This window comes from Poecilia reticulata, chromosome 5 (assembly GCF_904066995.2).
Source record: "Poecilia reticulata chromosome 5, P_reticulata-male-v2, whole genome shotgun sequence".
Taxonomy (NCBI): domain Eukaryota; kingdom Metazoa; phylum Chordata; class Actinopteri; order Cyprinodontiformes; family Poeciliidae; genus Poecilia; species Poecilia reticulata.
In genome coordinates, this window is record NC_088834.1 from 16692645 (window position 1) to 16718151 (window position 25507).

Consider the following 25507-nt stretch of genomic DNA (forward strand, 5'->3'; position numbering starts at 1 on the left):
GTCATGCCTCACGGGCAAAAGGTAAAAGGTAACAATAAGAGCGGCTTATTATGTTGCACAAAAAAACCCCAACAAAAACTAATAATTTTAGTACATGTTATTATGTGTCAGAAGAGGACTTAGAAGATAATAATACCCAAAAAAAAAAGACCAAAATGGCACTTGCGGGCGAGGAGCAAAAAGGGCAGGTGCTCAAGCACCCCCAGCCCTCCCCTCTGCACGTGCCTGCCATGTTGAATATGCTAACACGGTTAGCACACTTTGACGGTTAACCTGCAGCAAGCTCACTTTGCTGAAACAACGACCGATGTACACACCACCACACGATCAAAAAGCATTTAAAACGAAGGAATATAAACAGAAACTATCCAGCAGCTTTTTTCCTGATACTTACAGTTCACTCGTTTACATATAAAGCCACTCTGCAGGCGTTTCCGTGGCGACACAAAACCAAGTCGAAATTATGACTGAAAGTCGAAATTATGACTTTGAATCTCATAATTATGACGTTGAAAGTCGAAATTATGACTTTAAATCTCATAATTATGACTTTCAGTCAAAATTATGACTAAATCTCGAATTATGACTTTCAGTCAAAATTATAACTTTAAATCTCGAATTATGACTTTAAATCTCATAATTATGACTTTGAAAGTCGAAATTAGGACTTTGAATCTCATAATTATGACTTTAAAAGTCGAAATTATGACTAAATCTCATAATTATGACTTTCAAAGTCGAAATTATGACTGAATCTCATAATTATGACTTTCAAAGTCGGAATTATGACTTTAAATCTAATTATGACTTTAAATCTCATAATTATGACTTTGAAAGTCGAAATTATGACTTTGAATCTCATAATTATGACTTTGAAAGTCGAAATTATGACTTTGAATCTCATAATTATGACTTTAAAAGTCGAAATGATGACTTTGAAAGTCGAAATTATGACTTTGAATCTCATAATTATGACTTTGAAAGTCGAAATTATGACTAAATCTCATAATTATGACTTTGAAAGTCGAAATTATGACTTCCTGTTTAGCCTTTTTTTATGGCGGAAATGGGCTTTCATAGGAGGAGGAAGAAGACAAAGAGGACGCAACGTGGTCTGTTTTGTTGAATGTTTCTCTAAAAATATCTCCAGTCCAGTTTAAACGAGTTTATCAACGAGCAGTTAACTGCTGCTGAAGAAACATGCATAGAGTTTAAATAAATCATCGTCAAGTCGGAGGAAGAGATGGATAATCAGCGCAGACTGCTTGATTTCTCCCGGACTCCCCAGATAATCTTACACCGGATAGGTAGGAAACACCAGCGTTTGGATGAAGGTTAATGTATGCACCGTTCTGTTTGAGGATCATTTTAGTAAATGTGCTTTTCCCGGATAAAATGTTTTTTTAACGGATAAATGAACGCAGACGTCACAATTACACTATGAGAATGGCTTATTTATGTAGAGAGAAAATGGAGCCAATGGCATCTTTTATGGTTCTTTTCCTTTAACTACTGAGATTTACTTTTGAAAACAGCAGAAATGTGAACAATACAGCGCAAGAAAAAAACTGTTACTTATATGTAATTTCCCCTCTTTGTCCAAAGCAGTGCTTCTCAATTATTTTCTGTTAAATAAATCCTTGTTTAAACTGTAAACATGTTTGACCAACTAATTGCACCATTGCAAAATTAAATTAAATCAAATCAATAAATAATATTTAATAATTATAATAGCTACTAAACTACAAAAACTAAAAAAATAATTAATTTATATTCAGTTCAGCAACATTAACTCAGGAGCATAATATATAAAACACTTGAACCTACAAAACAAAAATGAATTAAACAATTTGTGCTCATTTTTTCTTTCTTTTTTTGATCAAAATGAGGAGGAAGTCAGGTTTAATGGCTACAATGAGCACGTTTTGCAGAGCACAGCTTTTCGAAGCGAGGTTCAAAGCATGATAGTGCAACTCTCAGCTCCTGCTCAATGTTTAGCTGGGACCTGTACTTGGTCTTCAGTGCAGCAACAGCAGAGAAGCCAATCTCACAAAGGTAAGATGTTGAAAAAGGAAGCAGAATGCTTATAGCTATCTCCTCTAAGAGTGGATACTGCCTCTCTACACTCAGCCAGAATGCACTGAGTGTCTGTGATGTGAACCTCAGTCTCAATGTGGAGTCAGACGTCATGTCAATGAACTGCTCCTCTTCTGCAGAGCTGAAACCAGTTGGAGCTGGTGCACTGAAAGTGTCTCTCACCCAGTCATATTGGGAACTGTTTTCAGGGAAGTACTTTTTAAAGAATCCAATCAGTGAAGAAATATGTTGCTTAATGTGTGGAATCACTGAGATAGCATCATAGTCATTAGTGTCCACAAATTCATGCAGGTTCTCGTATGAATCGGTGTTTCCTTCATCAAGTTGCCTGTCCCACATTGCAAGCTTTCGGGTGAAAGAGCTAATCTTGTCTGTGACCTGAGGGAGGTGTTTATCTTTCCCTTGAAGCTGTAGATTGAGTTCATTTAGCTTTCCAAATATGTCACTCAGGTAGGTCAGTTTTCCCAGGAAGTTCTCATCACAAAATCTTTCTGCCACTTCATACTTGTGCTCCTGCTCCAAAAACACTCTTATTTGCTCTCTGAGCTCAAAAACTCGGGACAAGACTTTTCCTCGTGACAACCACCTTGCTTCACTGTGATAGAGCACAGCTTGATGTTCAGCTCCCATCTCCTCACAGATGGCAGAGAAGACTCTTGTTTTTAGTGGTCTGGTCTTTATAAAATTGACTACACCTATGATGTCAGTCATTACCTCACTTAATTCAGGGGAAAGTTGCCTGGATACAAGTGCTTCTCTGTGTATAATACAGTGTGTCCACTCAGCATGAGGTGAGGCTGTCTTGATGAGTGCCCTAAGTCCTCTTCTCTTCCCTGCCATGGTTTGTGCACCATCACCATTTTATTGGCAACAAGTTGGTTTATGTTTGGTGTGAAGTCCTGTGTTGTGGAGATTCTCAGGATGGACTGCAAGTGATCATCAGTGAGACGACTTCTGTGTGCTGTTTTGTTAATCTTCATCACTTTGTCTTCAGTGTCCCATTACACTGCAGCTCACCAGCGCAGATTCAGCGCAGGTGCAGTTTCAACATCAACGGCAAATGGGTTGTGAAGCAGCTCAAAACTATTTTTTTTGTGCTTCAAAGTCACTAAACCACCGTGCGAACTCAGTGTGTGCTCAGTTTGTCGGCAAAGTGCGTTTTTGGGAACACAGTTGTGCTGACTTGGTTCAACATTACTTGGCAACAGGGACAGTGAGGCAAGTTGCATTGTTGCATTTGTGTCTCCCATAAAAGCAGCTTCACTTGAAACGCCTTCACCGTGTCATACATGACAGTGATCATGTGGTCACGTCCCTGGAGCTGCAGATTTAAGGCGTTAAGATGACCTGTTACGTCAGCCAGTAACGCCAACTCGCACTTCCATTTTTTGTCTCAAAACGGTGGAGTCTTTTCCTTTACTGTCCATAAACTGACAGATTTCGTGGCTGAGCTCAAAAACTCTGTTGAGAACATTTCCCCGACTTGGCCAACGCACCTCTGTATGATAAGGAATGTCGGCAAATTCTGAATCTATCTCCTGCATAAAGGACCGAAACTGCCGGTGATTTAACCCTTTAGCTGGGATAAAGTTTACGGTTTGCGTTACAGTGCTCATTACATGGTCCATTTTCAGGACTTTGCCACATAGTGCTTCCTAGTGTATGATGCAGTGATATGCTGTTAACTCACCAGTACAGTTCTCCTCCTGCATCTTCACTCGCATCCTTCCCACTAGTCCGCATTTTTCACTGCACATAGCCGGTGCTCCATCAGTTGTAAGTCCAATAAGTTTGTCCCAGGGCAGTTTCATGTGGGTTACACTTTGACATACGTTTTCAAAAATGTCTTTTCCAGTCGTTGTCCCATGCATCAATTTAATGTCCATTACTTCCTCTGTTACGCGCAAATTGAAGTCCACTCCACGGCTGAAGATAGCCAGTTGTGCAGTATCAGTCAGTACTTTCATCCACAGCAAGAGAGTAGGCAATGAAGTCTTTGCTTCTTTCACTCAACTGTGCTCTTAAATCAGTGGCCATCTCACAAATTCGATCAGTAACCGTATTTCTACTCATGCTTATATTTGCCAGCATCTGCTTTTTGTCTGGACATAAGACGTCGAACACCTTGATCATGCAGCTCTTCAGAAATTCTCCCTCCGTAAATGGCTGGGCTGATTTGGCAATCTCCTCCGCCACGATAAAACTTGCTTTCACAGCAGCTTCACTTTGAGATTTTAAAAAACGTCTGCTGGAGTGTCAGATTCTTCTTTAACTCTTCTGCTTTCTGTTTCTTCTACTCTGCATCCAGGTCTTTCAGATTATCCTTATGTTTTGTCTTGAAGTGCCGTCTTAGATTGAATTCTTTAATTACAGCCACATTATAGCAACAAATGAGACACACGGGTTTACCGGCAACGTCAGTAAACATATACCCAGCCTCCCATCGGTTATTAAAGGCTCTGTTTTCAGAATCAACTTTTCTCTTCGCCATTGGGAGGGGTATCTTCGGCTACCGGCTATCTGCGCGATATCTTGTAATAGCAAGACTGAATGGACGAGGGAGGTGCAAGGCAGCCAAAGCGTTGCATTGTGGGATGTGCAGTATTGTGTTACCTGCGCAGCAGTGACTAAAACGTCAGAATATGACGTCTAGGGACGAGACGGCGTTGTTCATATCGACGGGCCATTAATAACAATAATGTAAAATGGTCTTGCCGGCCGGATATGATTACACGGCAGGCCGGTTGTGGCCCGTGGGCCGTGAGTTTGACACATGTGTCTTAAGGTTTTCATCGGCTGGATTCATGGGCCCAGTTTGGGTGGGAATTTACAGTGACTTCATTGAACATCCTTTTCAACTAATTCACCACCCAGTTGCATGGATAAAAGATATTCAATGTCCAAAACACTTGAAAATTCCTGTGATAGTTTATTTTTCCCAGTTTGACAAGCAAATAACAAAGATCAAACTTTTCATTAATGATGTGTCTTTAGTGCCGACGCTTCACAGCATGTGTCGAGTAATTCAGGAGGATTTTTATGAAGCGCGTAAAACAGAGAATTCACCTAAACTTGAGCAGAGTTAAAAATTTTATTTTTTAGTAATTAATTTTTGTCCCTGGTGACATAGCGAGTAACAAGCCAATCACACAACTGTCTCCTATTTGTTTCCCGGTTCCTTTTTGACCCAGCTTTTTCATACAACCAGATTAATCAGAATTTATGTATCAGAATCGCAAACATCTTTTGTTTATTCATTGTAAGGCTTCATGTTGTTTTCACGTTGCCCATTTCTCATATATTGTCCACTTGATGTCACAGTAGTCTAAGCTCTTGAATTTTAAGATGTTTTTTTGTTAGAAAGGTAAATAACAAAGGAACAAAAACTAAACAACTATTAACCTTCAAATAAACTCATGTTTGTAAATAAACCCGAAAGATATAAAGTGGACTAAAATTTAATTTAATTGAAAGTAATACAAATAAATATTTTGATGTAATACACTTTACTGCTAAATATCAACAATAATCCCTACTGCAATTAGTTTTGTACTAAAATATTTTTCAAAAGTCCGTTCATTTGAGAATTCTCCCAATGTCAGCTGGAGATGTCGACTGATCTGTATCTCTGTCTACGCCCTTGAATTTTGAGGTGTTTTTTGTTAATTTCTGTCTTGAATGATAAACGATTTCTCCTATTTACTTCAGTGAAGTTAACAATAACTCTTTTTCCTCTGTTTTCTTCTCCAGATTTCCTGCAGTGCAACGTTCACCAGGAGAGGAGATCCACTCTGGATCAGGAGGAGTTGGAACCTCTGAAGGGAAAACAAGACCAGGCAGAGCCAGAAGATCATCAGATAAAAGAAGAGCAGGAAGATCTAAAACACCAGCAGATAAAAGTGGAAGAGAAAGAAGTTTACTGCAGTCAGGGTGAAGAACAGATTGAATTAAAACAGGAGACTGATACCTGCATGGTGTTTCCTGCTGATGAGCAAACATACCAAACTGAATCAGAACCAAACGTGAACCAAATCATCTCCCAGGAACCTGCTGAAGCTGAGAACCAAAATCAGGAAAGAAGCAAACCTTTCTCATGTGTCAACTGTAAAAAAGGTTTCACTGACAAATATGCTCTCAATAATCATATTAGAACTCACACCGGTGAAAAGCCGTTTTCATGTGTGAACTGTGGAAAAAGTTTTAGTTGCAAACAGTATTTAACTCGGCACATGATGATTCACACTGGCGGAAAGCCGTTTTTATGTGGGAACTGTGGAAAAAGTTTTAGTCAAAAACGGAATTTAATGCGGCACATGAAGATTCACACTGGTGGAAAGCCGTTTTTATGTGGGAACTGTGGAAAAAGTTTTAGTCAAAAACAGTATTTAACTCGGCACATGATGATTCACACTGGTGAAAAGTCGTTTTCATGTGGAAACTGTGGAAAAAGTTTTAGTCAAAAACAGTTTTTAACTCTGCACATGATGATTCACACTGGTGAAAAGTCGTTTTCATGTGGAAACTGTGGAAAAAGTTTTAGTCAAAAACCGTTTTTAACTCGGCACATGATGATTCACACTGGTGAAAAGCCGTTTTCATGTGGACACTGTGGAAAAAGTTTTAGTCAAAAACACCATTTAACTCGGCATATGATGATTCACACTGGTGAAAAGTCGTTTTCATGTGGACACTGTGGAAAAAGTTTTAGTCAAAAACAGTTTTTAACTCGGCACATGATGATTCACACTGGTGAAAAGCCGTTTTTATGTGGGAACTGTGGAAAAGGTTTTAGGCAAAAAGTTAGCTTAACTCAGCACATGATGATTCACACTGGTGAAAAGCCGTTTTTATGTGGGAACTGTGGAAAAGGTTTTAGGCAAAAAGTTAGCTTAACTCAGCACATGATGATTCACACTGGTGAAAAACCGTTTTCATGTGTAAACTGTGGAAAAAGTTTTAGTCACAAACATGTATTAACTCAGCACATGAGGATTCACACTGGTGGAAAGCCGTTTTTATGTGGGAACTGTGGAAAAAGTTTTAGTCATAAACCGAATTTAACTCAGCACATGATGATTCACACTGGTAAAAAGCCATTTTCATGTGGGATCTGTGGAAAAAGTTTTAGTCACAAAGAGTATTTAACTCGGCACATGATTATTCACATGGGTAAAAAGCCATTTTCGTGTGGGAACTGTGGAAAAGGTTTTTGTCAAAAACCAAATTTAACTCAGCACATGAGGATTCACACTGGTGAAAAGCCGTTTTCATGTGGGATCTGTGGAAAAAGTTTTAGTCACAAAGAGAAATTAACTCGGCACATGATGACTCACACTGGTGAAAAGCCATAGAACTATTTTCCATATTTGTCCTATGTTGAGGATCATTATAAAAGTCATCTAGATGAAAAATGGAGGGGTTTTTTGTCAATAAAGTGGGAAAATGGTTTAATTTTTAAATCACTTAGACATGTACAAGATGAACTTGAAGTATTGATTTGTATTATTCTGTATGGAGTATCTGGGGATCACGAATGATGGAAGAAGGGAGTGGGAGATCGACCTGCGGATTGTGGCAGCGTCTGCTGTGAAGCGGGCACTGTATCGGTCCGTTGTGGTGAAAAGAGAGCCGAGTGAAAAACGAAGCTCTCGATTTACCGGTCGATCTACGTTCCCACCCTCATCCATGGTCATGAGCTTTGGGTCATGACCGAAGGAACGAGATTACGGATACAAGGGTGGCTGGACTCTCCCTTAGAGATAGGGTGAGAAGCTCGGTCATCCGGGAGGGACTCAGAGTAGAGCCGCTGCTCCTCCTCGTCAAGAATAGCCAGTTGAGGTGGCTCGGGCACCTGGTCAGGATGTGTGCATTCGTGCTGAAGAATGCGCCTCACCTCTCGTGCAGCTTTCACAAACTGACACTGAGTACAGGAGCCAGCAGTATATAACCAGTCACACAGAGAGGGGGCGCTATTTCCCCATTGCACTGATACATGAAGCAAGTGGGTTTCTACAACCTAAACACTGTTACACAAGTCTGTATAAAAGCTTTTCAAATAAATTAACATGCCTTTTACTTAGAAAATGCAATAAACAATATATACTTATTTTCCTTCATTGATTGATCTTGATTGTATAAAGTGTTATTGTCTCCAGTAATTTGGTGTGTCACTTGTCTTGTATAATGTTTCTATTTTCTGCTGTCGCTGTTTACTATTAAAGATCTTTGTTTTAAGTTGAAACCAATTGAATCTATAAACAAATATATGTTTTAAGTCTTTACAAAGTCACTTGCATTTCCTTTGAAAATGTAGCACTGGGAGAAGGCAGAGGAAATGTACTTTTCACAGATTACCTCTCATACCATACTGTCGCAACATAATGACAGTTTTAAAAAAATTATTTATATATATATATATGTATATATACTGCAGCTTTAATTTCACTAAGGAGAGGGCAGGTCAGGAGGGACGTGGATTATAACTGCTGCTGACTGACTCATCTGTTAAGTGGTAAAAGGTACAGGGACAAGTTAAATATATGAATATATTGGTAATTTTCCTTAATTCATTAAATGATGGTGAAAAGGAGGGAAACAGTAGTCTAGCTAAAATAATTATGCTAAGCGGTTGATAATCTCACACAGTCTACCCACCTCTCTTTGAGACAACTGGATTATAAATTAACACTCTTGCCTTTTTCTCTGTCCCTCTCTTTTTTGAAAACCTGATTTTCTAACTTTTATTATCAGCACAGTAACTGCCACAAACATTCGTGTCTTCCACCGACTGCTGCTAACAGCGTCACTCTGAAGCGCAAGCAGAAACGAACCATTTAACCCAGATTGGGGGGTTCGGGAAAATATGGATGTGTTTTTGATTTGGGAGTGGGGACATTCAATTTTTACTGCTAAAAACAATCTTTGAAAATACAATATGATTAATTTTGTAATTGACAGGACCCTGACTTTTTACATTTTATTTCTATGAACAAAAAATTAATAAATTGTAGAGGGCCCCTAGAATTGTCACCACGTTTTCCCCTCTATTGCACCCCTGTGTGTTTCTAAACCTTTGACTTTAACTGCATGTGCAAAATAAGATCAAATTCAAGAAGTAAATTTTCCCATCAGTTTCTTCCAAATGCTTATTTTCTTTCACTGCTGTAAGATGTTTTATTTTTCCTTTTCAATTAATATGGTTTCATGTGAGATTGGTTATTTGCTGGGGATGTTCTATGGATGAGTGGGGGCGCTGTGCCTTTGGGAGGGTATGTTTTTTTCTTCTTCAAGGGTTTTTTTTCTTCTAATGAGGGGCTGAAACGTTAAGCGGGGTTCGGTTACACTGTTCAATAAAAGTCTACACAGCTACGCTATTCCCTCTCAGTGTATGCTCTTTCTCAACCCACGACCTCCTATTTTATGGTGACACCGATTTAGATCACTATTCAGTGTTACACTGCTTTTTATAAATATATCAGATGTTTTTGGAAGCAGTTCATACATTGAAGCCCAGGTCTGAAATTATAAGCAGTGTGTTCCTGATAAAAGACACCATGAGGTTGGATATGGCCAAATTAACAATAATAGTGTCAGAGTAATGTCTCGTGATGCGCTCTACCATCACACCACTGTGTTTGGAGTCTACCATCCAATGACTCCAAACACAGTGATATTACCCACAATTCCCAGAGCCACCAGAATAATGTGGAAGGCGGTCAGTTCAGGAGACAAAGGTGTACAAAGTCCCATTCCCACAAGTTATTTGGTCGTCTCTTGCTCCATAATTTCAGTCCTTGTGTTAAAATGTTGAATTTCTGAACTGAAGTCAGCATCTCGCCCCAAATCAAGCTCCACCTTCATTGTGAATGTTTACTGAGAAAGTCCAAATCAGCCTTCCAAGAACACTGACACTCAGTTAAGCATCAGGGAATCAACCAGATTTGGGGTTTTGTTTTTCCTGAAACTGAAGAAGCTCCTTCTGGTGACGTCACAGCTAAAATGTATTTCTTGGTTCCCCAAGAATGTGAGAGGGAGACATTTTGATGACAAAAAGTATGTACGCGGAGTCATTTCAGGTATTCCACCTGATGTGCCAGTTGAGATCAAGTGATCATGAGTATGGGAAATGTGAGGGAGGAGCTGCGCTGAAATGTTGTAATTGTGGAGGTGGGCATAGTTCAGGATTTAGGGGATGCGTAGCTAGTAAAAGAGCTGAGGAAGTTCAGAACATTAAAGTCACTACTGGCATTACATATGCAGAAGCAACGAAAAAAGTTCCTGTGCAACCAATATTATACCCAAAGAAAGTGTCTGGAGGAGAAAAAGAAGGATCTAATTGAATAGAATGCTCCAAGATTAAAAGCGACACTCTACTCATGACAAAAGAGGATTTTGTATTGTTCATGGTTGAGGTTGTTAACTGCACTGCTCAAACACAAAGAAAAACGGAAAAAATTCAAATAATAGTGAAGGCAGCCCAAAAGTATCTTGACTGTAAGAATGTTAGTTGGGAATCAATTAAGGAAAAATTAAATGAGACACAATCTTTTCAACCTCAATCATGCAGTGGTGGCCCTTCTTCTTTATGTTAGTTATTTTCCAGTAAAATGCTTGACGTCTTATTAGTAATGGTCCTAAGTTTAAGAAATATATTTCAGATTTGATAGTTAAACCTTACCTGATTTGCATTCAAGAAACCTGGCTTAAGCCTCATCTGGATTTCAAAATTCCTGGATATTCACCAATTAAGAATGATAGAAAAGAAAGACAAGGAGGGGGAGTGGCAACTTGTACAAGACGGTATAAGTTATAAAATGGAATCAATAGGGCAGAATTATGAATCAATAGTTATTAAGATTTGGATAGAAAATGGTCAAATGTCTGTGATAAATTTTTATAATGCTAACAAGAAGTTGTCCATTCAAGATCTCAATGAAGTAAATGAACAAACTGTAGGTAAGACTGTATGGTGTGGTGATTTCAATTCTCATAATATTTTATGGGGGAGTCTTAATACAGATGCAATTGGATTGGCTATTGAAGAATTTCTTGAGTAACATTCACTGGTTTGTGTTAATGATGGCAGCACTACTAATATGATTGCTGTAGGAATTTAAGAGTGTTTTAGATCTAACATTAGTTTCAAATAGATTAGCTGGAATTACATCTTGGGAGTTGCCGAGTGATTCTCCTATGGGCAGTGATCATTTTCCTATTCTAGTTTCAGTTGGTTCTGAAGTGATAAAAGAGGAAGGGCAGATTCCAAGATGGAGGTTAAGTAGCGCTAATTGGGAGTTATTTAAAAATTCAGTTGATAGTCAAATTAATAAACTGAATGAGAACTTGTTTTGTGATGTGGAGGTGTGTTATTCAAAGATTATGTCTGCCATTATTAATGCAGCTGAACGTTCAATTTCTAAAACAAAGGGAAGAGGAAATAAAAAAATCTATTCCATGGTGGAATATGTCTCTCTGGACAGGAATGGGGAGCCTCAAGAAATGCACTGTTGGGAGTCTATCAGGCTCTCATGAGATCTACTCTGGATTATGAGACTATAACATATATGGCAGCTGCTGACAGTCATTTGAGGAAACATGATAGTGAGCAAACACAAGGATTGAGGATTTGTTGCGGAGCTTTCAGAACATCATCTTTAGCTGCTCTACAAGTAGAAACTGGTGAGCTTCCATTAAGATTAAGAAGGTTGAAACTAATGCATACGTACTGGGTGAACCTACAAGGACATAAATATGATCATCCAGCTAAGATGGTGCTGAAGGACTGTTGGGAACATCATAAATTAAATTGTAATAGTTTTGGATGGATAGGGAACATAAAGGCAAAACATCTTGGTCTAACTATGTTCAAGTATAGTGTCACAGTTCCTCAGTCTGAAATTCCACCATGGTTATTTATATCTCCAGAAGTTGATCTTCAATTGAGGGAAATTCTTCAAAAGGGAAAGACTCCAGAATGGGTTGAAGTTAATAGATATTTTGAAAGATATAAAGACAACATAGTTATATATACAGATGGATCTAAGGATCCAAATAGTGGTAGAACTGCGGCAGCAGTGAATATCTCACACCATAAAGTCTTGATTAAGAGGAGAACAGCTGACCATTTAGCTGTTTTTACAGTTGAATTATCATCCATTATATTGACCTTAGAATGGTTGCTTGATAATGATATTAGGGACGTGAGTACATTTATTATAGCATCAGATAGTCAAGCAGCCTTATTAAGTATTAAATCTGGCAAATCTTGCAGATTAGATTTGATATTAAGAATATACCAATTATTGGTTCATCTACATAACAAGAAATGCTTGGTTCGATTTGTCTGGATTGCTGCTCATGCAGGTTTAGAAGGAAATGAGGAAATAGATATTCTAGCTAAGCAGGCCTTGAAATCAGAAATTGTTCATTTGAATATTCCTTTGAGTAAAAGTGAGGGTAAATCTATTATTCAAAAAGAAATGATTAAGATTTGGATTTGGCAGGAGCAATGGGATAACCATGATAATGGGAGACAACTACATGCAATTCAAAAGAGTGTGGGAGGTAGTAATTGTCTGAGTGGAAGGCGGAAAGAGGAAGTAGCTATGACTCGACTTAGAATTGGACATTCTGGACTTAACAGTTCGCTCTTTAAAATAGAAAAGCATGAGACTGGGGCTTGTAATTATTGCAATCAGGTGGAAACAGTTGAGCATGTCTTGTTAGAATGTGAGAAATACTCAGAGGAACGTCAGCTTTTAAAGTCATTAATAAGCAGAAAGAATATAGGACTGTCTATGATCAATCTATTAGGCAATAAATCAAATTATGTTAGAAATCTCTTATTTAGGTTCTTTAATAACACAGGGTTAATGAGTCGTATTTAGAATATGTGTAAGTATGTGTGTGTATGCCAGTGCACGTTCATGCATTCATACATGTATTTGAAATGAGTGTGTTAAGATGTGAATTTGCACATTGTACACATCATTGAGGTGTGTTAAATTCCCTCTGAGATCTCTGATGACCACATTCCAGTCTGGTAGGTGGCAGTAAATGCATCTTAAGTTGGATGACAGCCGCTAATAAAAACCAAAAGAAGAAGAAGAAGACGCGTTCTGTTCTGTTGAATGTTTCTCTAAAATATATCATCAGTTTAGCTCTAAAGAGTTTATCAACGAGCAGTTAACTGCTGCTGAAGAAACATTCACAGAGTTTAAAGAAATCATCGTCAAGTCGGAGGAAGAGATGGATGATCAGCGCAGACTGCTTGATTTTTCCCGGACTCCCCAGATAATCTTACACCGGATAGGTAGGAAACACCAGCGTTTGGATGAAGGTTAATGTATGGACCGTTCTGTATGAGGATCATTTTAGTAAATGTGCTTTTCCCATATAAAATGTTTTTTTAATGTTTAAATGAACGCAGACGTCACAATTACGCTGTGAGAATGGCTTATTTATGTAGAGAGAAAATGGAGCCAATGGCCTTTTTTATGGCTCTTTTCCTTTAATTACTGAGATTTACTTTTGAAAACTGCAGAAATGTGAACAATGCAGCGCAAGGTTAGTAAAGCAAGCAACATAAAATAATGGTAATGTTAGTTGTAAAATTGAATAATTTGTAATAAATAAATTGTAGTTGCGAATTTTTGTCGGTCCAAATATGAAGCTGAAGTTTTTCTGAGAACATTGAATGCAACATCATGTAACCTGACACCTACTGCTAAGTAGCGGCCTGTGGAGAGAAGGACAGAGAGCGAAGCAGCAGCATTGATTTATGCTACTGTTCTTAGTGGGGAAACACTTAGAGGCAAAAACTGTTACTTATATGTAATTTTCCTCTTCTGTCTAAAGTAAGATAGCTCCCGTTTTTGTTTGGAAGGTTTCGTAAAGACGAGAGGAAGAAGTGGGGAATGTCTCTAAGGAGAGACGGATTCACTGCACTGATTAATCTCAGCTGCTGAATCTCTTTAAGGTTTTCATCGGCTGGATTCACGGGCCCAATTCGCGTGGGAATTTACAGCCACTACATTAAACACCGTTATCAACTAATTCACCACCCAGTTACATGGATAAAAGATGTTCAATGTTCAAAACACTTAAAAATTGCTGTGATAGTTTATTTTTCCAAGTTTGACAAGCAAATAACAAACATAAGACTTTTCATCAATGATGTGTCTTTAGTGTGGAGGCTTCACAGCAGCATGTGTCGAGTAATTCAGGAGGATTTTTATGAAGCGTGTAAAACAGAGAATTCACTTAAACCTGAGCACAGTTAAAGCTTTTATTTTTTAGTAATTAATTGTTGTCCCTGATGACATAGCGAGTAACAAGCCAATCACAAAACTCTCTCCTGATTGTTTCCCGTTTTCTTTTTGATCCAGCCGTTGTTTCATACAACCAGATTAATCAGAATTTATCTGTTAGAATCACAAAAATTTTTTACTTGCTAATTCAATGTAAGTCTTCATGTTGTTTTCATGTTGCATATTTCACATATATTGTCCACTTGATGTCACAGTAGAGCTTATGAAGCACCGTGGTGCATCGGCTCATGAGTCGAATGATTGGATGGAGTTCCTCAGTGCTTCATGAAGCTTCATCTCACCATCACTACTTTTCATTGTTTCCTCTCCTGCTCTGGTCAAAACCCACAGGCCCAACCCAGTGCATGCTGGTTCGATACCAGTCCCTATACTTACAGAAAATGGACCCACAGTTTTTCCTGTGTAACTTAGAAAAGTAAATAACAAAGGAACAAAAACTAAACAACTATTAACCTTCAAATAAACTTTGTAAATGAACCCCAAAGATATAAAGTGGACTAAAATTTAATTTTAATATAATTGGAAGTAATACAAATAAATATTTTGACGTAACACACTTTACTGCTAAATATCAACAATAATCCCTACTGCAATTAGTTTTGTTTTAAATTATTTTTCAAAAATCCGTTCATTTGAGAATTCTCCAAATGTCAGCTGGAGATGTCGACTGATCTGTATCTCTGTCTACGCTCTTGAATTTTTAGGTGTTTTTTTGTTGTTAATTTCTGTCTTAAACAATGAACAATTTCTCCTATTTACCTCAGAAAAGTTAACAATAACTCTTTTTCTCTGTTTTCTTCTCCAGATTCCCTGCAGTGCCACGTTCATCACCAGGAGAGGAGATCCACTCTGGACCAGGAGGAGTTAGAACCTCTGAAGGGAAAACAAGACCAGGAAAAGCCAGAAGATTATCAGATAAAAGAAGAGTAGGAGGATCTAAAACACCAGCAGATAAAAGTAGAACAGGAGGATCTAAAACATCAGCAGATAAAAGTGGAAGAGAAAGAAGTTTACTGCAGTCAGGGTGAAGAACAGATTGAATTAAAAAGGGAGACTGATACCTGCATGGTGTTTCCTGCAAACATACCAAAGTGTTATTGTCTCCAGTAATTAGGTGTGTCACTTGTCTTGTATAATGTTTCTATTTTCTGCTGTGGCTGTTTACTATTAAAGATCTTTGTTTAAAGTTGAAATCAATTTAATCTATAAACAAATATATGTTTAAGTCTTTACAAAGTTACTTGATCACTTGCATTTCCTTTGAAAATGTAGCACTGGGAGAAGGCAGAGGAAATATACTTTTCACAGATTACATCTCATCATATTGTCACAACATAATGACAGTTTTAAAAAATGTGTGTATATTTACATGTGTGTGTGTGTGTGAGTGTTACATACTGCAGCTTTAATTTCACTAAGGTGAGGGCAGGTCAGGAGGGACGTGGATTATAACTGCTGCTGACTGACTCATCTGTTAAGTGGTAAAAGGTACAGGGACAAGTTAAATATTTGAATACCTTGGTAATAATTTTCCTTAATTCATTAAATGCTAGTGAAAAGGAAGCAAACAGTAAAATTGACAGGGCCCTGATTTGTTTTAAAAATTGTATTTCTATTAACAAAAAAAATATTAAATTGTAGAGGGCCCCTAGAATTGTCATCACTTTCCCCCCCTTCTAAACCTTTTACTTTAACTGCATGTGCAAAATAGAATCAAATTCAACAAGTACATGAGTTACCATGAGTTACTTCCAATGCATATTTTTTTTCTCTGCTTTTTATCAATATATCAGATGTTTTTGTAAGCAGTTCATACCTTGAAGGTCTGAAATGATAAGCAGTGTGTTCCTGATAAAAGACACCATGAGGTTGGAGACAGCCAAATTAACAATAATAATGTCCGAGTAATGTGCGCTCCACCATCACACCCTTTCCAATGACTCCAAACACAGTGATATTACCCACAATTCCCAGAGTTACCAGAATAATGTGGAAGGCGGTCAGTGCAGGAGACAAAGGTGTACGAAGTCCCATTCCCACAAGTTATTTGGTCGTCTCTTGCTCCATAATTTCAGTCCTTGTATTAAAATGTTGAATTTCTGAACTCATGTCAGCATCTCGCCCCAAATCAAGCTCCACCTTCATTGTGAATGTTTACTGAGAAAGTCCAAATCAGCCTTCCAAGAACACTGACATCCACTTAGCATCAGGGAATCCATACACATAATAGGATAGATGCCTCATGGACCGCTCTCGCCTATTGTCGTTGACGAGATTTAGGGCGGCCATCTTGGTGCACCACTCCCCTCAGCGTTGTGTGTTTAGCAGGCACAATGACGTATCAGCGCAAATTATTTAGTAATATCAATACATATTTATATAACTATACAAAAACAAAAAATGATTAATAATGACACAAATAAATAATAATTAATAGTGAATAATATATATTGGATACATGTTTATATTTATGTATATACATAGATATATTTATATAGGCCAAACTCATCACCTTCAATCCTCAGAGCTATAAAAAAGTAGATAAATACAAACTATTATCAAAATACTGGCAAAAAATTCAAATTGATAAGACCGTTAAAAGTCCTTTACACTCGACCACCAGCACCGCACAATTAAGTGTACAAGCCGGTGCTGATCGGCTCTCAATAAGATGGGCGGCAACCAGCGGTAACTCCGAACAGCAGTAGCGCTTATTGTGGATATACGGATACTATAGGAAAGGTTTATTATCTGGTGTAGTGAAGAAGTAGGAAATACGAATCAGAAGACAATAACTTTGGATTTGTGGAAAACTGGAATATTAAAATTGTATTTGTTTTATTTAGATAAAGTTTAAGAAAAGATTTAACGTTTTTCGAAGAGAAGTGGCACTGCATGAGAAATCTTTAGATGTGATGATCCGCAAGGTGGCGGTAACGTAACGGGACGAATGCAGAAGTAATGAAATCCCAAAGAAGAAGAGGAGAAGGAGAAGGAGGACGAAGAAGAAGAAGACGACAAAGAGGAGGGAACGTGGTCTGTTTTGTTGAATGTTTATCTAAAAAATATCTTCAGTCCAGCTTAAACGAGTTTATCAACAAGCAGTTAACTGCTGACGAAGAAACATTCACAGAGTTTAAAGAAATCATCGTCAAGTCGGAGGAAGAGATGGATGATCAGCGCAGACTGCTTGATTTCTGCCGGACTCCTCAGATAATCTTACACCGGATAGGTAGGAAACACCAACGTTTGGATGAAGGTTAATGTATGCACCGTTCTGTTTGAGGATCATTTTAGTAAATGTGCTTTTCCCGTATAAAATGTTTTTATACGGGTAAATGAACGCAGACGTCACAATTTCGCTGAGAGAATGGCTTATTTATGTAGAGAGAAAATGGAGCCAATGGCCTTTTTTATGGCTCTTTAGCTTTAACTACTGAGATTTTCTTTTTGAAAACAGCAGAAATGTGAACAATGCAGCGGAAGGTTAGTAAAGCAAGCAACATAAAATAATAGTGTTAGTTGTAAAATTGAATAATTTTTAATAAATAAATTGTAGTTGCGAATAATAGTCATTTTTACATGGGTTCCATTTCATGTAGGAGTAAAAGGAAATGAGTTGGCAGACAAATATGCAAAACAAGCTTCAAAAAACAGTTATATTGAGATATTGATTCCATTTATTAAAGAGGAAATAAAATCTATTATAAAACAAAAGGTTAAGGAAAAATGGCAGAAGCAGTGGGAAGAAGAAAGAACTGGTCGATGGCTTTATAGTATTCAAAGGAAAGTTGGTACAATGAGGGGAACATGAAGAAGTATAAAATAATAAAACATTATATCCAGGTTACGTTTTGGTCATACAGGTTTAAACAGTACACTATTTAAAATGGGGAAACATCCAACAGGTAATTGCGATTTTTGTTTTCAAGAAGAGACAGTAAAACATGTTTTGTTGTTATGTCCTAAGTAGAGAAGGAAGTTAGAATATAGACTTCTAAAGAATAAGTTACAGTTAAAAATACAAGATGTTTTGGGATATTCCTCTTCTTCTGAATATTTACGTTATTTAATAAACTACCTTAAGAAAACTAAACTGATAGAAAGGATATGTTTTTTTTCTTTTCTTTTTTTTGGGTTGGGGTTGATTATATAAGTTGCGTACTGATCCACACTCCATACCAGTAGGTGGCGGTAATGCACACCATTAAGTTGCTTGCCAACCTCTATTAAACCAAAAAGAAGAAGGACAGCTGCAGCAGCATTGATTTATGCTACTGTTCTATGTGGGGAAACACTTGGTGGCAAAAACTGTTATTTATATGTAATTTTTTCCCTCTGTCTAAAGCAGTGTTTCTCAACGTCGGTCCTCGCGCCCCCTGAGTTTGAAAACATTTCTCTGTCGTGCCTGCTGCTAGCATGTGCTTGTTCTAAATGGAAATTAGCACTTTCTTCTTTGATTTCCAATTTTGACTTCCAATGATTCACTTCCTGCTAAAGAGCCCCCTGGTGGTTTAAGAAAAATCTACATAAAATCTGCACCAGGCTATAAACCCTAAAGTTCACTGCGCAGGGAAAAAGTAGCGGCTTATAGTTCTAAAAATACGGTAGATATTATGTATACGCATGTGTTGTGGAAACTTTTCTTTAACAAGAAGTGAGGAAAAACTGTTTCATAACCCAAAAAACCAGAGAAAGAATATGTTCTTAATCAGCATTTATTCACAGTCTCTGTTCGCTGATCACAGTCAGGAGAAAGAGCCCCGAGCAGAACACAGCTTAGTTTTGTAGGGAGTTTAATTTCATTCACATAGTTTGATAATCTACTTGGTTACAGAACAGATAGCAAGCACACATATCTTCTTTCAATAGGTGAGTGAAGCACATCATGGAGGTGCGTGGAAGAAACAATTGAATAACTTTATTGAAATACCAAAGCCCGAGAAACTGCTAGGAAAGACTTTCTCATGAGCATGTGTCTCACAAGAATCAAAATACTGTTATGCATTGTTTTACTTATATGTTGATCTTAACATATACGATCAACATATAAGTTTATATGGACTATGTGTAGTCCATATAAACACATGTGTAGTCCACACATGTTTATATGGATATAAACATGTGTTTATATGGATATAAACATGTGTTTATATGGACTACACATGTTCATATAAACATGTGTAGTTTAATTCATAAAATTATTCAGTATTAATCATCATCTTGGTTTCTCTGATTGTATTATTTTGTTTGCATAAATGTGTATTGATATTACTAAATAATATATACAAAATTATGACTGGTTGTATGCTTTGTAAAATGCTCATAATGCAGCAGTATCAAAATAATCTATTCTGAACCTATTCTGTTTTCCCCACTGAGAATAGTTAAATATACTCAACCATAATCATTTAAAAATACTTAAAAAATATCCTTGTAAATGTAGCCATGACCGCTGTTTTAATGAGGTTTACAGCAAAAAATTGTGAAAATCTGTTTAGTATTTAGCGAGTTATGATTGATAAATGCGCTGATTCGTCATTGAGCCTGTCAAACATATAAGGCTGAGTGGAGCGGTCAACCACTCCAAGATGGCCGCCCTAAATCTTGTCAGCGACAACAGGTGAGAGAGAGCGGCGTCCATGAGTTGTCTATTTATACACGTCTATGGGAAAAGGGGCATAATGACGTATGGGAATAGATGCATTCATAGGCCCAATATGGGTGGGAATTTACAGCTACTTCATTAAACACTGTTTTCAACTAATTCACCACCCAGTTACATGGATAAAAGATGTTCAATGTCCAAAATACTTAAAAATTGCTGTAATAGTTTATTTTTCCAAGTTTGACAAGCAAATAACAAAGATAAAACTTTTCATCAATGATGTGTCTTTAGTGCGGAGGCTTCACAGCAGCATGTGTCGAGTAATTCAGAAAGATTTTTATGAAGCGTGTAAAACAGAGAATTCACTTAAACCTGAGCACAGTTAAAGCTTTTATTTTTTAGTAATTAATTGTTGTCCCTGGTGACATAGTGAGTAACAAGCCAATTGCAAAACTCTCTCCTGTTTGTTTCCCGTTTTCTTTTTTATCCAGCCGTTGTTTCATACAACCAGATTAATCAGAATTTATCTGTTAGAATTAGAGATGTGCCTATCAGGTTTTTTCCTGCCGATTCCGATCACCCAGGAGGGCCGATCACCGATGCCGATCACCTAATTATTATTTTTTATCATAAACACTACCGGTTACATTATGTGGAAAAAGGAACCATGAATTCACCTTAATTTAGACAAAAACTTGTTTTTAATAACATTTTTCAAGAAGAAAACTAAACAAAACAGGCATTGTGCAAATTGTACTGCTATCAGTAATACTATCTTTAACAGACTGATAACATATGAAGGACCATCAAGGTTATTTTGGCAAAGAGCCAAAATAAAACCTCTCAACATTGCCAAACAAATTCAAGTATAAAACTTAACATTCAAAGGCAAATACAGGATCCATTACAATAAACAATCCTGAGTTACTGAATGAAAACTTCCTGATAGCATGGCGGCTACCTGTTTACTGCTAGCTCTGAGTGGCTGTTTCTGACTGAGCGGAGTAATTATGCAGAGCAGGGAGGAGATAGATTATTTTTTAGAGATTATCTGTCATGTTAGGACAGCGAAAGTTTTAATACGTATGTAAAATGTATTTTTTCAAGTTAGATGCTGCAGCTTTAAATAGAGGTTCGGTGTGAGAGTCACTACCAGGTGGAGCAGAAGCGGCTCCGTCTGTGAAATATTACTACCTGTAGCGCGCGGTGCAGCGGCGGTTCAACAGCGAGAGCAGAACCAGCGACTTACATCGCATCTCAAAGACTTAAATTATTTGGCGGGTTATTTCTTTAGCTTTCTGACCGTCATGCTAATCTGGGTGAGTGTTTGTAGCTGCGCCCTGCTTTACCTGCTATCTGATCCTCGATGTAGCCAAACTCCGTCAAGTATGGCATTGTTTTTATGCCATATTAGATTCGTCGTGTTGATGCATTTTGACGTGCTTCAATTTTCTGCTGCAACACGCAAACTTCCCCATTCACTCAGTGCGTTATAGTTCCACATCGCTTAGGATTTGTTGCTGCACGTTTGTTCAGAGTGAAGGAAAGAGGAGACCAGCTGCAGAGGCAGGCTGCGAAATGAGATGCAGGTGATCAGTTTGTGTGATTGGCAACAAGAGACCGTGATTGGCGATCACCGATCATACACTTTTTCACGGAAATCGGCCGATTATGATCGGTGGCCGATCGATCGGCACACCTCTAGTTAGAATCACAAACATTTTTTACTTGTTTATTCATTGTAAGGCTTCATGTTGTTTTCATGTTGCCTATTTCACATACACTCCTGATCAAAATCTTAAGACCAGTCAAAAAAGTCCAAGAATTTGCATTTTGCACTATTGGATCTTAAGAAGGTTCTAAGTAGACCTTCACAATGTTAAAAGAAGAAATCAGTGTAAGAGACAAAAACTTTTGAGCAGGGAGTTAATTGAAAAACTGCATTTACACTCAAACATGATTTTTTTCAGCCGATCAAAAGTTTAAGACCATAGCTCAAAAACCCCCCGAAACAGAAATCAAAGTGCCAAAAAAAAGGACTCAGTAATGAGTAGCTTCACCGTTCTTGTTGATGACTTCAAACAATCGTTTAGGCTTGATGCCAGTGTTTCCAGGAGGCTAGTGGGAACGTTGCTCCAAGTGTTGAAGATGGCTTCACGAAGGGCATTCACTCTCTGGAACTGATGTCCATTTTTGTAAACTTCCCTTGCCATCCATCCCCAAATGTTCTCAATTGGGTTTAGATCCGGGGAACATGCAGGATGGTCCAAAAGAGTGATGTTATTCTCTTGGAAGAACTCCTTTGTCAGGCGGGCATTGTGAACTGCAGCATTGTCCTGTTGAAAAACCCAATCATTACCACACAAACGAGGGCCCTCAGTCATGAGGGATGCCCGCTGCAACATCTCCACATAGCCAGCTGCTGTTTGACGCCCCAGCACAACCTGAAGCTCCATTGTTCCATTGAAGGAAAACGCACCCCAAATCATGATGGCGCCCCCACCACTGTGCCGGGTAGAAAACACCTCAGGTGGAATCTCCTTGTCATGCCAGTAACGTTGGAAGCCATCAGGACCATCAAGGTTACATTTTTTCTCATCAGAGAAGACAGCTTTCTTCCACCTTTCAATGTCCCATGTTTGGTGCACCCTTGCAAAGTCCAAACGGTCAATTTTGTGGCGTTGAAGAAGACGTGGCCTTTGAAGATGTTTTTTGTTTCTGAAGCCCTTCTCTCGCAGATGCCGTCTGGTGGTTATTGGGCTGCAGTCAGCACCAGTAATGGCCTTAATTTGGGTAGAGGATCGTCCCGTGTCTTGACGGACAGCCAATCGGATCCTGCGGCTCAGAGCTGGTGAAATTTTTTTGGGTCTACCACTTTACTTTTTTGTTCCATAACCCTCAGGATCATTTAAAACATGCAAAATGACTGTCTTACTGCGTCCAACCTCAGCAGCGATGGCACGTTGAGAGAGACCTTGCTTATGCAGCTCAACAATCCTACCACATTCAAAGTCGGTGAACTTTTTTGCTTTTGCCATCAGGAGGTCTTGGCAGTGTAAAGACTTGACAGAAAATGACATGGAATCCAGATTTTTGCACAGCTTTTGGCTTTTAAAGACTATGGTCTTAAAAGTTTGATCAGCTGAAAAAAAATCATGTTTGAGTGTAGATGCAGTTTTCAGAAAATTCCCTGCTCAAAAGTTCTTGTCTCTTGATTTTTTACACTGATTTTTTTACATTAACATTGTGAAGCTCTACCTACAACCCTCTTAAGATCCAATAGTGCAAAATGCAAATTCTTGCAATTTTTTGACTGGTCTTAAGATTTTGATCAGGAGTGTATATAGTCCACTTGATGTCACAGTGGTCTGTGGTCTTGAATTTTTAGGTGTTTTTTTTTTTTTTGTTAATTTCGGTCATAAACAATGAACAATTTCTCCTATTTACTTCAGTAAAGTTAACAATAACTTTTTTTCTCCGTTTTCTTCTCCAGATTGCCTGCAGTGCAACGTTCATCACCAGGAGAGGAGATCCACTCTGGACCAGGAGGAGTTAGAACCTCTGAAGGGAAAACAAGACCAGGAAGAGACTGAAGATCATCAGATAAAAGAAGAGCAGGGGAATCTAAAACACCAGCAGATAAAAGAAGAGCAAGAGGATCTAAAACACCAGCAGATAAAAGAAGAGCAGGTGGATCTAAAACACCAGCAGATAAAAGAGGAGGATATAAAACATCAGCAGATAAAAGTGGAAGAGAAAGAAGTTTACTGCAGTCAGGGTGAAGAACAGATTGAATTAAAACAGGAGACTGATACCTGCATGGTGTTTCCTGCTGATGAGCAAACTTGCCAAACTGAATCAGAACCAAACGGGAACCAAGTCATCTTCCAGGAACGTGCTGAAGCTGAGAACCAAAATAAGGAAAGAAGCAAACGTTTCTCATGTGTCATCTGTAAAAAAGTTTTCTCTGGCAAATATGCTCTCAATAGTCATATTAGGACTCATACTGGTGAAAAGCCGTTTTCATGTGTGAACTGTGGAAAAAGTTTTAGTCAAAAACAGAATTTAACTAAGCACATGATGATTCACACTGGTGAAAAGCCGTTTTCATGTGTGAACTGTGGAAAATGTTTTAGTCAAAAACAGAATTTAACCAAGCACATGATGATTCACACTGGTGAAAAGCCGTTTTCATGTGTGAACTGTGGAAAAAGTTTTAGTCAAAAACAGCTTTTAACTCGGCACATGAGGATTCACACTGGTGAAAAGCCGTTTTCATGTGTGAACTGTGGAAAAAGTTTTAGTCGAAAACCGCTATTAACTCAGCACATGATGATTCACACTGGTGAAAAGCCGTTTTCATGTGTGAACTGTGGAAAAAGTTTTAGTCAAAAATCGCTATTAACTCAGCATATGATGATTCACACTGGTGAAAAGCCGTTTTCATGTGTGAACTGTGGAAAAAGTTTTAGTCAAAAACCGCTATTAACTCAGCACATGAGGATTCACACTGGTGAAAAGCCGTTTTCATGTGGGAACTGTGGAAAAAGTTTTAGTCGAAAACAGCATTTAACTCGGCACATGATGAGTCACACTGGTGAAAAGCCGTTTTCATGTGGGAACTGTGGAAAAGGTTTCAGTCAAAAAGAGAATTTAACTCAGCACATGAAGATTCACACTGGTGAAAAGCCGTTTTCTTGTGGGAATTGTGGAAAACGTTTTAGTCAAACGGCTATTGAATAAGCACATGATGATTCTCACTGGTGAATATTTTGGTCTCGATGAAGGAGGACACTTTTTTCCTCTGCTCCCTTCCTGCCCATGCCTGCCCTGCTTGCTCTGTTTTTGTCCTTTCTTTTTCTATATTTTTGGAGCCTTTCTTTGCACATCATCCAAATCTACAAATTATGGACCAGTCTCTCCCAAGGGCTCCCAAGGACATCAGGTCTCGATAATAATGCCTCTCTCGGACTTTGCCGGGAGGCTAAGCAATGTGCTTTTATGGCCCTGCCGTCACTGCCTTCACTCATGTCTTTGTTTTGCCCTTTGTTTTGTCTGAATGTTGCCATTTGCCCTAACATTAACGGCAATCAATGCAATTGATCAAATTTTTGACGAGAAGTCTGGGCACAGGAGAGCCCTCCTGTCCTGCGGGGACACATCCGGCAGGATTCACCCTGGATTTATTCATGATAACAGGATTTCTGCTGTTTTGAGCTAGTGGATTCCTGGATTTTCGACAAATTTGTGATGGACTTGGCTGAACTGGCGAACACTCAGACTGTTGGTGTGGACAGAGACGAGGACTCTAAAACTCGGTAATGAGTTGGAATCGACCTTGGAGAAGTTGCTAGTTTTGAAACTAATTATCCAAACTAATTTGGATAATTGGGAATTTCAATTGGGAAGATTGAAATTTATAATCTACCCGACCTAAGACATTCTGTTTCTGAATTGGCTTTGCCCATGTTAC

At 38.2% G+C, this 25507-nt stretch overlaps 2 protein-coding genes and 1 long non-coding RNA gene across 3 annotated transcripts; 2 read left to right on the forward strand and 1 right to left on the reverse strand.

Moving 5' to 3' along the window:
* Positions 1 to 1047: 1047 nt before the first annotated feature.
* LOC108166281 (uncharacterized) lies at positions 1048 to 9470 on the forward strand. Its single transcript, XM_081607175.1, has 2 exons — positions 1048 to 1307; positions 5848 to 9470. The coding sequence occupies exons 1-2, from the start codon at positions 1244 to 1246 to the stop codon at positions 7446 to 7448; spliced, it is 1665 nt and encodes a 554-aa protein (XP_081463301.1). The 5' UTR covers positions 1048 to 1243; the 3' UTR covers positions 7449 to 9470.
* Positions 9471 to 14186: 4716 nt separating this feature from the next.
* LOC145551705 (uncharacterized) lies at positions 14187 to 23940 on the reverse strand. The gene is made up of 3 exons (XR_014087595.1): positions 23850 to 23940; positions 15825 to 15897; positions 14187 to 15299 (listed from the first exon to the last, which is right to left on the reverse strand). It is a non-coding gene; the product is annotated as an uncharacterized LOC145551705 (long non-coding RNA).
* Positions 17448 to 24927, forward strand: LOC103465203 (uncharacterized). The gene is made up of 2 exons (XM_081607178.1): positions 17448 to 17658; positions 23528 to 24927. Exons 1-2 carry the CDS (start codon positions 17595 to 17597, stop codon positions 24775 to 24777), a joined length of 1314 nt encoding a protein of 437 aa, XP_081463304.1. The 5' UTR covers positions 17448 to 17594; the 3' UTR covers positions 24778 to 24927.
* Positions 24928 to 25507: the final 580 nt, after the last annotated feature.

Excerpts from the sequence above, each read along its gene's own strand:
- LOC108166281 (XM_081607175.1), top strand. The coding sequence starts at position 1,244 with ATGGATAATCAGCGCAGACTGCTTGATTTCTCCCGGACTCCCCAGATA. Across the intron at positions 1,308-5,847 it reads GATAATCTTACACCGGATAG|ATTTCCTGCAGTGCAACGTT; the intron begins GTAGGAAACACC and ends TTTCTTCTCCAG.
- LOC103465203 (XM_081607178.1), top strand. The coding sequence starts at position 17,595 with ATGGATGATCAGCGCAGACTGCTTGATTTCTGCCGGACTCCTCAGATA. Across the intron at positions 17,659-23,527 it reads GATAATCTTACACCGGATAG|ATTGCCTGCAGTGCAACGTT; the intron begins GTAGGAAACACC and ends TTTCTTCTCCAG.